This window comes from Gopherus evgoodei, chromosome 4 (assembly GCF_007399415.2).
Source record: "Gopherus evgoodei ecotype Sinaloan lineage chromosome 4, rGopEvg1_v1.p, whole genome shotgun sequence".
Taxonomy (NCBI): Eukaryota; Metazoa; Chordata; order Testudines; family Testudinidae; genus Gopherus; species Gopherus evgoodei.
The window spans coordinates 75,331,654-75,345,472 of NC_044325.1; the positions used below are offsets into that span (position 1 = coordinate 75,331,654).

General features: G+C 40.7%; 1 protein-coding gene across 33 annotated transcripts in view; it reads right to left on the reverse strand.

The window, feature by feature from the left end:
* Positions 1-772: 772 nt before the first annotated feature.
* The window catches only part of MADD (MAP kinase activating death domain), a 132,969-nt gene continuing 119,922 nt past the window's right edge, over positions 773-13,819 (reverse strand). For 19 of the 33 annotated variants that reach the window (XM_030559839.1, XM_030559853.1, XM_030559858.1 and 16 more), the window contains 4 exons: positions 13,025-13,033; positions 12,710-12,779; positions 6,481-6,527; positions 773-2,464 (listed from right to left, as the gene is read on the reverse strand). In XM_030559839.1, coding sequence (XP_030415699.1) covers positions 2,357-2,464; positions 6,481-6,527; positions 12,710-12,779; positions 13,025-13,033 — 234 coding nt within the window. In that variant the 3' untranslated portion in view covers positions 773-2,356. The remainder of the gene's footprint in view (positions 2,465-6,480; positions 6,528-12,709; positions 12,780-13,024; positions 13,034-13,819) is intronic. The other 14 variants (XM_030559851.1, XM_030559848.1, XM_030559841.1 and 11 more) reach the window with 2 other exon arrangements.

The following is a 13,819-nucleotide window of genomic DNA, read 5'->3' on the forward strand; positions in this document are numbered from 1 at the left end:
TCAAGCTTCACTCCAAACTTCAGTTTCATTTAAGAACTATGTGCAGAATGGAATTTACAATCCCTGATTTCACCAGGAAAGATTGCCAATAAATATTCTCCCCTGCTCCTTCAATAGAACCCCAGCACTGCTCTGAAGGGAACAACTCTTCTAGGCTGAGGTAAATTCACTCTGTTTATTCAGTCCTGGGATATTTCACACTTAAATGGGGGATAATTAGCACTCAGAGGACCATCAAGATTACCATTGTACAAATTTTGCTCTGAAGGGTTTATAAATTTAAATTGGTGAAAAACAGACAAAAGGACAAGGAACAGAATACCATATAAATGCAAAGTTGTCAGGACAATAGGCTCACGGTTTGTTAATTTTTGCCTTTTTTTTTTTTTTTTTTTTAAATTAGGGAAGGATCAGACATAATCCTGTAAACCCTGATTTTATTTCTATGCCTAAAAGAACCCCTTGTCATGGCAATGAATGAAGAAAATGGGCTTCTAGTTGTATTTCAGTGTTCACCATGAATATTCTTTAAAATCTTTCTTGGAGGAGACAAAAATGTCTTTGATTTTACACCATTATATTAAAAAACCTTTAGAAGATAGTTACCATTAAAAAATAACTTGGAATGCTACGCACATTAACATTGTATCATGTTTGAGAACATAGTATTTCCACTATTTCAAGAATGGAATTTATTTTATATATGCATATTATGTATTATTTATATAGACAATTACATTTCAGAGTCAAATAGATCAATGGGAAGAAACACTGGAGGATAAAAGCCATCACTGGTTAAATGATAGTTTATTTTCATATTCAGACAGCTGTACAGTCTTCTATAAATAGATATGATCCTAGAATATTTACATCATTTCTTCACCCATTCCTCATGCATTCCACTCAAAATGGTAAATACCCTGACTAAGCCAAACAGGATTATTTCTGGGTGCAATTACTCAGAAGCCTATGTCAAATCAAATAGCACTCCAGCTTGTGTTAGAGCACTCCATCAGATATTTTACATTTAAGATTATTTTCTCTAGATCCTCTCTCCTTCCAGCATTTCAGGGGCTTTTTTTCCCCCCTTGGTATAGTTCAGTACAGTTCATAAATAGTATTCAAACATCCATTCTCAGCCTACTTAAAGTGCGAGATGGATACTTTAACTGAGGGTGCTTCATTACACAGTATTTGCAAAACTCTTGAGATATACATGTACAGTTTGACAGAAGCAGTAGTTAAAAAAAACAAAATCTGGAACCAGCATTTACAGTACCATCATCACAAAAAGTTGAATCCCCACAATGCACTTTGCATAATCTTGGGGGTTTCTGCAAGTTTTCTACAGAACCAGTGTACTCAGACTCTAATAGAAGTGCTTTAGGGAGATTGTAGTGATAATCCCATGTTACATGAGTTTGCCATATGCTTCAGCCAACAGCACTCACTCTCTAAGTTTTTACCTCTCTTTACTTATTCCTACACACTTAGATTAACTGTTCTAGCTACCACAATATGCATATATTAATTAACTGCACTCCTGGGATGTTAGCAGAGTGGCTCTAATTTCCCATTTGAAAAACACACACGTTACATGCATACCAATTTGAAGAGGATTTTGTCAGGAAAGCCTCCAAGTTTCTCCCCTCCATGGTGCCTATCCATTATTAAAAGCAAGCAATCCTTTTGCCCATCAGAGAAGTACTAATTCCATAGTTTTATACATTTAACATTCAATCTTAAAAGCACCATATCTAATTGTAGGCTATTTCGGAGGAGTTGAAGGTAGCTAAATTGCTCATCTTTACTGAAAAGATTCGAAGGGCCATATGGCAAGAACTCCAAATTGGTGGGTAAAGTGTGAAAACACAGAAAAAAAAAATAATACAAACTATCACAGTTAAACAACGACCGGTGATCCATGCAGGACCAAGCTGCTTCCTTTGTGCATATTTTTTGAAGAATCTGAAAGCAGAGGCCAACAGCTGTACGTGAAGAAACCTGTGACACAGGCACCACTGGAAACAAAAACAACTGAGCTCCAGATGCATTAGTCTTCTTAGAAATGGAATTCCAAAGGATTGCCCACAGCAAGCCATCTTCAGTTATAGCTGGATGCTGATGCTCAGAGCTGTCTGATAAGCACAGCTGGTGTAAAAACTCCAGTAAGAATGAATTCAGCAGGAGAATGAACAAGGAAGTTTTAATTTTTTCTAAGGGGAAGGACTTGCAGGATCATACATAAATAACCAAGTTCTAACTGGAGTCAGCAATGTGAGCTCCAGTAACAGGAACAGAAATGGGAGTATTACACACCAACGTGCCAGTGGGCGAGCATTTCCCAATATTGTGATCAGCTGGAAACCGGACGAGGGGGTTTGCTTTTGTTTTCTACCTCTTTCCCACGAACAGCAGCCACATAAGAGAAGAGACACAACACGGAATAGCAGATTTCATGGGCCTAGAAAATGTTAGAAAGGAGATAATGAGATTCCAGATAGTTACTGCTTCTCAAAAATACACTGATATTTATATTTACTGTATATTCTCCCTCTTTCAAAGTCCTATTCAGAGTGCACCTTTCAGAACAGCAGAGAGCTCTGGCTAGAGAAAAAAAAAGCATGGGGATGGGGGGAGATAATGGCACAAGCTACCCCACACTATCCTCATGATGAGGTGGAAAGGAAAGATCCAAGAGTTGTTAATTATACCAAATGAGAGAGGATTTTAGGGTTAGAACACCGGAAATCATACCATAGAAGAAGAGAACAACAGTCCATCTAGCTTTGTATCATGTCTTTAACAGGTGCCAATGCTAAGCTGTACGGCGCTGTAAGGACTCCTTTGGTGATAAAGAAAGGAACTTTCTAAAATTACTGTAACACACCTAATTGTCCAGTACTGTCCCTAATCACAGTGGTGGTGGTGGTCTTTCTTCCTTACTCCCAGTTATGATCATTTTATGCCCAGAAACGGAGACTGCTAGCCCTTGTAATTTCATCCATGCTAATGTAACTGTGGATATTATTTTTCATATAAATGTCTAATACTGAGCTATTTGCTTCATTATTCTATGACAAAAAGCAGCATAGTTTAATTGTACATGGCATTAAAAAGTATTTGCAATCATGTTTTAAATTATTCAGTTTGTTGCCATTTAATTCAAGAGCCATCTTTTGGCATTATGGGAGGCAGTATAAGCCAATGAAGGCTGGGGTATGGGAGATCAGAGTTGTATTCCTAGTTTCGCCAGAGATCTGCTGGCTGACCCTGGGCAAGTTACTTCACCTTGCTGTGCCTCTGCTTCCCCTATCTGTAAAGTGGGGCTGATACTATCTTTGTAAAGCACTTTGAGTTCCATACATTTAAAAACTCTACATAAGAGCTAGGTGTTATGATGAAGGAGGTAAATATGATTGTTCTTGTACTATAGAATGTCATAAAATGGCTTACATAAACTAGCACACATTTTCATGTAACCTGATTTTTCCTTTCCACTGTGCTCTTTTTTGTTCTGGAATATACTACTCTTGGGTGAATTCTGTGCATGTGCAGAATTTATGTCCCCTGCAGACTTCTATGCTTCCCTGCAGAAAAATGACTTTCTGACAAGGGAAGCCACAAGAGTGGTCATGCTACCCTCCTCAGCAGTATGTTTCAGTGCCCAGGGCAGCCGGCAGAGAGGTAAATCGCTGTGGGGCAGGACTGGGGAAGACCCAGCTGGTGACTCATACCCTTGCGCTAGGCTCAGCTGCTAGTCCTGACTGGGCTGGGGAGGATAGGACGACTTCTTCCCCTACACAACATCCAGGGCCGGGTCAGACCCACCCTCAGATTTTTCCCCCAGCTGCAGGAAGCTCCGAAAATTCCCTCCCTGCACTTCCTCCACCTCAGCTGCAGGGGGAAGGATCCCTGTGCAGGGAGGTGCTCCTTCATCTGCCCAAGTTCCATACATCCAGACTCCCCCCCCTCACCTTCCCACAATCAGAACCCCCTCATGATAAGCCCCACTTCCCCTGCACCTGGACCACCCCAACAAGCTACCCGCACCCGGATCCTCACCCCACTGAGCCCCAACCAGCTGCACCTAGATCCTCACTCCCCCAGCATCTGGGCCCACCCACTAATCCCCCCATACCCAGACTTACCTGCTGAGCTCTATCCCACACACACCCAGACCCCCGCATCCCCGCTAAGCCCCAACCACTTGGACCCCTCTTCAGAGCCCCATTACTGTTGCACCCAGAATACCCAACAAGCCCCTGTGCATCCAGATCTCTCCCTGCACCCAGATCCTCCACTGAGCTGCCTGCACCCAGACTGCCCAACACAGAACCAAATCAACCCACATCTAGATCCCCACACATTAATCCCCTCCACAGTTAGATCCTGCCTTGCTGAGCCTGCCTTTGCACACCTGAGAAACATGGCATGGAGGGGCAGGGCACTGAGATGTTTCTGGCGCAGGTCTGGTCCTTGTGCTGTGTCAGGGTTGGAGGCTGAGCGGACTCACCACTGAGTCCGTGTGCCGGAGGGGAGCTGCACAGTGATCTCCCACCTCTGCAGCCAGTATCATGTGCTCCCCAGTGTCATGGTGAAGCCTCCAAATTTATTTGACAAAATTTAAACAATTTTACAGAATTTTAAACTATCGTGTGCAGAATTTTTAATTTTTTACACTATGTCCACTGGATGCCCCTTGTCCACGTGTCTGTTGACACCCTCAAAGAATTCTAGTAGATTGGTGAGGCATGATTTCCCCTTTACAAAAAACATGTTGACTCTTCCCCAACAAATGATGTTCATCTATGTATCTGACAGTTTTGTTTTTACTATAGTCTCAACCAGTTTGCCTGGTACTGAAGTCAGGCATATTGGCCTGTACTTGCTGGGCTCACCTCGGGAGCCCTTTTAAAAATTTGGCATCACATTAGCTATCCTGCAGTCATTTGGTACAAAAGGTGATTTAAATGATAGGTTATAAATTACAGTCAGTAGTTCTGCAATTTCACATTTGAGTTCCTTCAGAACTCTTGGGTGAATACTATCTAATCCAGGTGACTTATTACTGTTTAGTTTATCAATTTGTTCCAAAACCTCCTCTAATGACGCTTCAATCTGAGACAGTTCCTCAGATTTGTCACTTAAAAAGACTGGCTCAGGTTTGGAAATCTCTCTCACATCCTCAGCCATGAAGATTGATTGAAAGAATTCATTTAGTTTCTCCACAATGGCCTTATCCTTGAGTGCTCCTTTAGCATCTTGATCGTCCAATGGCCCCAGTGGTTGCTTAGCAGGCTTCCTGCTTCTGATGTACTTAAAAAAAATTTTGCTATTACTTTTTGAGTCTTTGTCTATCTGATCTTCAAATTCTTTTTGGGCCTTCCTAATCATATTTTTACACTTCATTTGCCAGATTTTATGCTCCATTCTATTTTCTTCACTAGGATTTAACTTCCACTTTTTAAAAGATGCCTTTGTGTGTCTCACTGTTTCTTTTACTTTGTTGTTTAGCTACAGCGGCACATTTTTGGTTCTCTTAACTATGTTTTTTAATACATTTAAGTTGAGCCTCTATTATGGTGTCTTTAAAAAGATTCCATGCAGCTTGCAGGGATTTCACTTTTGGCACTGTACCTTTTAATTTCTGTTTATCTAACTTCCTCAAGTTAAGGATTATCATCAGAACTGACTTCTGTTTCCCACTTACAAGCACACACAGGGCTGACCATCAAATATATTATGTAATTAGAGGGTAAGTACAATTTTTAACTGATATCTTGTGTTCAACAATTAAAAATAAAAAAAAAAAAAGATACAATGAAACTGCTCAATAACCCATCTATCTAGTATCTTGTCTGACAGAGATCAATACTTTTCAGACAGAAGTCAATACCTGTTGGAGAGTATAAAATCCCTTTCATGTACCTCACTGCTCAGTATTATACCAAAAGGAGAGAATTCTTCATGAACTCAGCTATTGATCAATTTATGCTCAGAAGTTAGACCCACCTTTCATCTGTTTTTGTGGATTAGGCACTTTGGTCTGCAGAGTCATCAATTCAACACTTAACAGCACAAATATGATCAATTAAAAAAAATCCACTAACCAACCTCTCTCTAAAGTGGACCCTTCTACGCTGTCTCAGGATCTCCCTTAATTTTATAGAAATAGGAAGCACTAAGCTACAGCCCCTTTGTACAAGAGCTAGAACAAAAGAGAAGATTGTGTTTCACTGTAGCTCTAAGGCTGCATAAACCTGTGATCCCAGTTTCTATTGTCTTCACTCAAATTTTCCACTAACACTCTTCCACAGAACCTCCATTTGGAGGAACAGTCTGAACCACATCCCACATGGTATTATGTCAGTGAACTGCAGGACAAAAGAGTGGTCTCAGATACCAGAGTGATGGGCATCGTATGAGTACTTAAAATATACCCTCTAAAAGAGCTAGAAGACAAGACAGTTCACTCACCATTGGCGTCTTGTACTTGTGGCTCACCACTTCTTTAGTTTCAGGAACTAAAACCGGACGAGTAAGAGACAAAACAAAAAGTTCAAAAAACGAGAGGAAAAAGTAAAGAAATAGCACAATGTTCCCAAAGGAAAGGGGGAGGGGTGCACACAGACAGCAAGTGCAGGAACAGGGCACCTCACTACTCCTCACTTCTAGATACTATTCTTTCCCTACATTTATACTATCATGATCTTTTGACTATACCAGCAATGACACATTATGTAACTCAAGATGGCATAAAACATTTCTTTGGCTCCTTGATTGAGGAAAAAGAATAGTCGTCGTTTGATGCATCTCAGACTCATCATTGGCTTTGCTGGTGCTATTAATTCCTGTTAGCAGAACACATGGTAAAATCTGTTTATCGGCACAACCATATAGTGTAAACCAACATCTCTTTTAAAGCCACTTTGCTACTTTAACTGCTCACTCCCCAGTGTACCCTCTAGAAAACTGAATTTTTCCTGTGCTATGTGGTCGTTTGTATAAGAATGACTGGATACTTCTGCCCAGGATTCAGTTAAATCCATACAAGAATGGGGATTAGACTGGGGAGAAAACAATCTTCTAGAATGGAAGACTATTTCTCCTCCAGGCCAGCGGTATCGTGGAGACTGTTCATTGAACTTATTTCATTAAGTCTAACACCTGTACTCTGGAGTTTACCTGGAGACCTCAAGACTCAAAACTACCAAGTGTGACAGACCCAGGCCAGTGGGGTACAGGAGTCTGGTAGAGGGCAAATATACTAGTCACTGGATGAGTAGTTTTCTGTTCCCTGAGTGACCACAGCAGGGGCTGCACTAGAGTAATCAGGAACCTGCTAGAACCAATTAAGGCAGGCAGACAGGCTGATTAGAACACCTGCAGCCAATCAAGGCAGGCTAATCAGGGCACCTGGATTTAAAAAGGAGCTCACTCCAGTCAGGGAGGGGGGAGCCAGAGGAGAGGAAGTGCGTGTGAGGAGCTGGGAGCAAGAGACAGAAGGAGCTGAGAGTGAGAGGGAGAGGGTGTGCTACTGGAGGACTAAGGAGTACAAGCGTTATCAGACACCAGGAGGAAGATCCTGTGGTGAGGATAAAGAAGGTGTTTGGAGGAGGCCATGGGGAAGTAGCCTAGGGAGTTGTAGCTGTCATGCAGCTGTTACAGGAAGTACTATAGACAGCTGCAATCCACAGGGCCCTAGGCTGGAACCCGGAGTAGAGAGTAGGCCCGGCTTCCCCCCTAAACCTCCCAACTCCTGATCAGACCCAGGAGGAGCTGACCCAGACTGTGGGGAAGATCACTGAGGTGAGCAAATCTGCCAATAAGCGCAGGACCCACCAAGGTAGAGGAGGAACCTTGTCGCACAAGATACAAGATTTCAGTTACACATGGCCCTCAAAATATCAGGCTTGATTTGACTTCTAGGTGTATTAAAGGAATCAGCAGCAAGAGTTGCTGTAGATGACACAGATGCAATCTGTTACCAGGAAAGCTCAGCCTTTGCTCCCTTGAACTGTCCCTAACAAATAAAGGAGGAATGTAGCACAGAATAGCAAAGGAAAATTTTACCCTCTGTTCTTATTACCCCAAAGTGCCCCACGCTGAAAGCTGCAACCCTCCCATTAGTGTGTTCCACCTGCACTGTGCTTCTGTCTCACTCTTCTGAGTCTGTGTGAATGATGCTGTGCACAAATCTCATGGAAAGACAATGTAGGGAACAAACAGAGCACAAGGAGTATAATGATGCACTACGAACATAAAAAAGGCAAATTTAGATTTTTAAAACTAAAGTAACAACAAGACAATTTTATTTTGAATCCTCTCCTTTCAAAGTGGCTGAAACCTGCCTTGGAATTTCTGTATGACAACAAAAATCTTAAAGGAAACATTATAAATTACTCAAAACCAGACCAAATAAGTACCAGTTTAATAGAGGAAGGTGGGGAAGGAGGAGTGAATATCTTATAAAGCATAGAACCTAGTGACAGACAGTAACAGGCAAAATATATAAACATGAGCTCAACATGAAGAGCTAGAGGGGAAAAATGGACACCAAAATCTAGCCATGCAGATGTCACCTGTGATTATGACATGACACAACAAAAGGTAATATGTAAAGAGGGCTCATACTCTAGTGAGTCAAAACTAGGCAGTGCAGACTGGTTCAAAGAGAAGGGACTCTAATAAAAATCAATGCCTATGATTTGCTCTTAGTGTATCACAGTATCAACATCCCTGGAAAGACCCATGAAAAATGCAGCCTTTGTTTATAAAATAAATATTTGCCTTTGAAATTCTCTATTTTCTTGGACAGAGGCAGCTACATCAGAGGCTGAAAACTAAAGTGCACACCCAGGCTGCACTGCCCATGACACCAGTGGCTACAGCTGGGAAGAGAATGCGGTGCACATCCAAGCTGCCTTACCCGTTGGCACCAGATGTTCCAAATTAACTCCATGTCACCAGGGGATAAAGGGGGAGTGAGGCGGTGGACAGCCAAATGGGATAGGATTACACAGATGTACAAATCTTATGTCTCACTGGATAACACACAATTGTTCATATACTCTTCAAAAGCAGGAAGAGGAAGCTGGAAGGAGCTGGTGGCATGAGGGAAGGAGAGGAGGGAAGCTGTAATGTCCCTGATCCCCAAATACACAGCAGGGAGAGGACCGAGGGAAGAAACCACCTCCTTTCACACTCACTAAAGTCACCCTCTCATCAAATGAATGACTCCCCCGTAGCCCTCCAGTGGGAAAAATACTCCTGAGTGGGTGGGGTTAGAAATGAGAAAAGCTTTGATTTTACACCCTCAGAGCTCTAAGTGCTAGCACTGCAGAGTATATAAATCATACTAATTTTTTTTCTTCTAACAATGAAATTGACTCAATACTGTTAAACTAAAAAGATGAAGGGGATAAGTTACTGAGCACCATCCTGCAGCCTCTGGCCCTGTGAATGAGAATATATGGCACTAGCAGAGAACTATTTCAGGGGACATCACTTTACCTGCTGGAGAATGAAGGTTTTCATAGCAGCGGCGATGAAGGGACCACGAGAAAGTAAAGCACAAATACAGAGCAGTAACTCAAATTCCAGAGGTAAGAGCCCTGCACTTCTTCACTTCCTTTAAATCTTTGTTCCCATTTGTGGACAACAGCCCATGGCTCTCACTTGGGCCCTGGTCTGAAATCACATCTCCAACATCCACCTTGCCATGTTAACCTGGTGTTTTACAAATGGCCTTTAATTTCCTACTGTCATGTGATATTCAACTTCTTCCACTCCCACTAAAAAGACCATGCTTGGAAACCACTAAAACCTTAAAAATAATTAAAGTTAACTAAATTTCCTGGTAACGAAATCAGGCTGACTGGACTAGAATTCCAGGATTAGCCCTCATGCCCTTCGTTAAAGTACAACCATGGCTACATCTCCAGTCCTCAAGCACAGAAGCTGATTTTAAGATTTAGAGTTTTGTTAGCAGCTCATTCACTTAATTGTTGAGTTACTGTCATTTCTCTTTTGAGCATAGAGTCTAATAGTTTCTCATCTTCATTATCTTTAAAAGTGTAGCTCTAGGGAAAATATCTTTCCACTGGTCTCTGTACAAGAAAGCAGGTTAGATTCTCTGCAGTATCTGCCTTCCTTTCATTTTCTCCTTGGTAATCTGGCGGACCACTAACTCCACTGCAGACTTTTTCGGACATATTTAAAGAATTTCCTGTTATTTGGTCTATGAGTTTTTGACTATTTTATCTTACAATTCCATTTTAATTTCCTCCTTTCATTTTACAGGCCATAGATTATGTCCCTTTCTATTAGTTTAATTTGAACTAAAAGATAGCATTCTAACCTCTTGAGCCTTGCCTTTTAATCACAGCACATTTTCTTGCCTTTCTGCTTCCTACTTTGTTCAGGGGTAGGAATGCCTTCTGTGATTTATCAAGTTGCTTAAATAGCTTCTAGGCTGATTCGAAGGATTTAATTTCTTAATTTTTGTCTTCAGTTTCTTTCTAACTTGCTTCCTGATGTTTTACTTTAAAGCTGCCCTTCCTAAAGTTGAGTGTCACAATACTGACATTCACTACAATCCTTCCCACAATGCACTTGAAATTGATTTATGGTATTGTCATTATTACTTAGTAGCTAAAACTACAGTTACTTTTTGAACCAACTTCTCTGTATTATTTTGTATTAAGTCAAATGTTGCCTCTTTTGTGCATACTCCAGAAATAGCTATTTGAAGAAGCAACTGTGTCTCAGACTGTCCTTCCAATGATGGCCAACTGTGACATTTGACCAGCTAAATATCTGGGTAGTGGAAGTTACCCGTTATGGTTTTAGCAGATTTTATTGGCTCTGATCTCTCAGCTTTGTGCACTTATTATCACTACTATTTTGCAACAATAAGTGTTTGCTAACAGCTATGCTATAATAAACTTGTTGCCTATTTGGGGTAAATATGTACAGGAGGAATAGGCAACCGCACAGCATGGAAATCTTCACCTTCAAGCCAGCACTTACCAGGAGTATCCGTAAACTATCCCAAACTTTTCCATATGTTGCATTCATTGTTCTGAGATTTGTGTGTGAGACAAGATAGTTTCAGAAAAGGTAAAGGGGAAAATACTGTTCATGAAGTGATACACCAAGTCTCTTAGCCAGTGGCTCAATTGCCTTCCAGTCATTGTATTCTGATTCATGACATCCAATGGTATCATTTGAAGGACTTGGTATCATAACAGGAAGGAGGCAGCATAGAAGTCAAGATCAGGACATGAAGCTTCCAGTATCAGTTACATTTCTTTGAATATTAGGCAAGAGGATCCATGAGTCAGTGTCCTTTAATCCAAAGCAGTGGAAAAGAACCAGAATGTTTGAAAACCAAGACAGTATTTCTTTTAAATGATGGATTTAAGAGAAAATTAACACTGATCAAATACTGAAATCAATTTGTAAATTTAACCTTTTTAAAAGAAAAGTTTCACATTTCTGTGAATATCTAAAATGTGCAGCCACAGATGAAAGAATAAACCACTCCAGACTTGGAATCCTTGAGAGGACCATTTCAGATGGTGTGAAAGGTTCCAATGTTTTACAAACCTTCAAAATCTTAAAAGACTCCTATTTTTTTCAGACCGTGGTTCAGATTATTAAGAATCACATGGATATTGGGAAACTCCTGAATATTGCCCAGTCTGGGTTTAAGAGGATTATATTTAACTGCAATCACTGGCCAAATAGTACTACTTCTCCAGTTCCTCTACCATCGTCTCTCTCCACCACCACAATTCTCACACTGAAAATAAAACCACTAACTAAATTGCAGTCCAGAAACAACATCTTTTTCCAGAATAAAATAAAAAAAAAACTTGCCTGGAGCAGCAAAGGGGAAATTTCACTGTGAGCAACAATCTGTGTATCAGACTATTATATGACACATTTGATCATGACTTCTGCGGAGAGGAGACTTCTGAAAAAATAATTTCTAAGTACCTCCCACGTCATTGACTCATTACTGTTATCCATGCTGCACAAAGTGATTTCAATGACATACTGACAACGTGCATCTACGCTACAAGCCATGATTATGAAAATCTACAAGTTTACTCCAATAGTGTCAAGACACCCATCCTCCTAGTCAATCAGACAGTCTCTCAGATGCAATCTATATTTCTCCCTCTCTTTGAAGCTGCCTACCATCTAATGAAGTGGCTGTCAACCTTTCCAGACTACTTTCAGGAGTCTGGTTGGTCTTGCGTACCCCAAGGTACACCTCACTTATAATCTACTTGCACACAAAATCAGACATAAAAATACAAGTGTCACAGCACACTATTACTAAAAAATTGCTTACTTTCTAATTTTTACCATATAATTATAAAATAAATCAACTGGAATACAAATACTGTACTTACATTTCAGTGTATAGTATATAGAGCAGTATAAACATGTCATTGTCTGTATGAAATTTTACTTTGTACTGACTTCACTGGTGCTTTTTATGTAGCTTGCTGTAAAACTAGGTAAATACCTAAATGAGTTGATGTACCCCCTGGAGGACCTCTGCGTACCCCAGGGGCACACATACCACTGGTTAAGAACCACTGATCTAATGAACACAACTCTGAGACTGAGGACTGGAAATTTGAGTTACTGCCATGTGAGTACAGACCTAATATCAAAATAGTGTAATTACCAAATTCCTCCAGGACAAAGACTCCTCGCACAGTATTGCACTTTTTAATGTGATTCAGCTCTATGAAAACCTACAACAAAACGGAGGAAAATAACACAAGATTAGTCAATGAGGGACAACTTTTTATTCAAAAACAAACAAAAAGAAACACCATCACGGCTGCTATGACTTGAAACATTGTAGCACATACTACTAATTTATTTTCAGTTCAATACATAAATACAGGGAGATTAAAAAAGATAAATTTGCCACAATGCTAGAAATCAACAAACAACTTAAAATGCTAAGAAGCGAAGACAGCAGAAGATGGAGTACCTTCCGCTCCTTGCAGGAGGAGAAAGCATGGAAGAGAAACGAAGGAGTTAGTAACTCTGACATATCCAACATTGCTACCCCTTCAGGCACTCAATTGAATTACAGCAAAGAGAAAACCAACACACCTTAAATGCAACAAAAAGGGGGACAAGAAATGGCTGGCTCCCAAATTTGGCATACGATTTATGGCCCAGGTCCATCCCACTTTGGTTTCTGCCCCTCCATGCATCCTCCTCCAGCACAGAGGGCAGGCAAGGGGCAATATGCTTCCCACCCTCATGCTGCTTCTCTTAGACGATCCACCAGTCAAACTTAATGGGGGAGGGGCTGCTACCCTTCCCCACCAGACAGCACTGCAATTGAGATTTAGCAACAGAACTGTTTGTAGATTTTATATGGTATGTGCACTCAGTCTTGAAATTGATCCAGATGATGCCTTTGGGCAGCAATGATTTCATCTTTAAAAAAACATACACAAAGATGCCGATATTTGTTTTTTGTTTGTTCATTTCATACAGTATGCCACAGAGCCACTATGAGTTGGATACCCACTGGGGAAAAACAGAACTGGTTTGGACTAATCTTTGCTTTAAAAAATAAGCATCCAAAAAAAGGAAAATGAGCCTGGTCACAGATCACACTAATCATTTTTTTCCATGTTCTAGGACACAGATGCCAGCTTTGTGCAAATCAGCAAATTCTCTGAGTGCAATGAGTTCATTTAATGCCCTATACAATTAAACAATCTCTTCTGATGTGCATCCACATCCTGGAAAAGCATAAATGCAGTTAGTC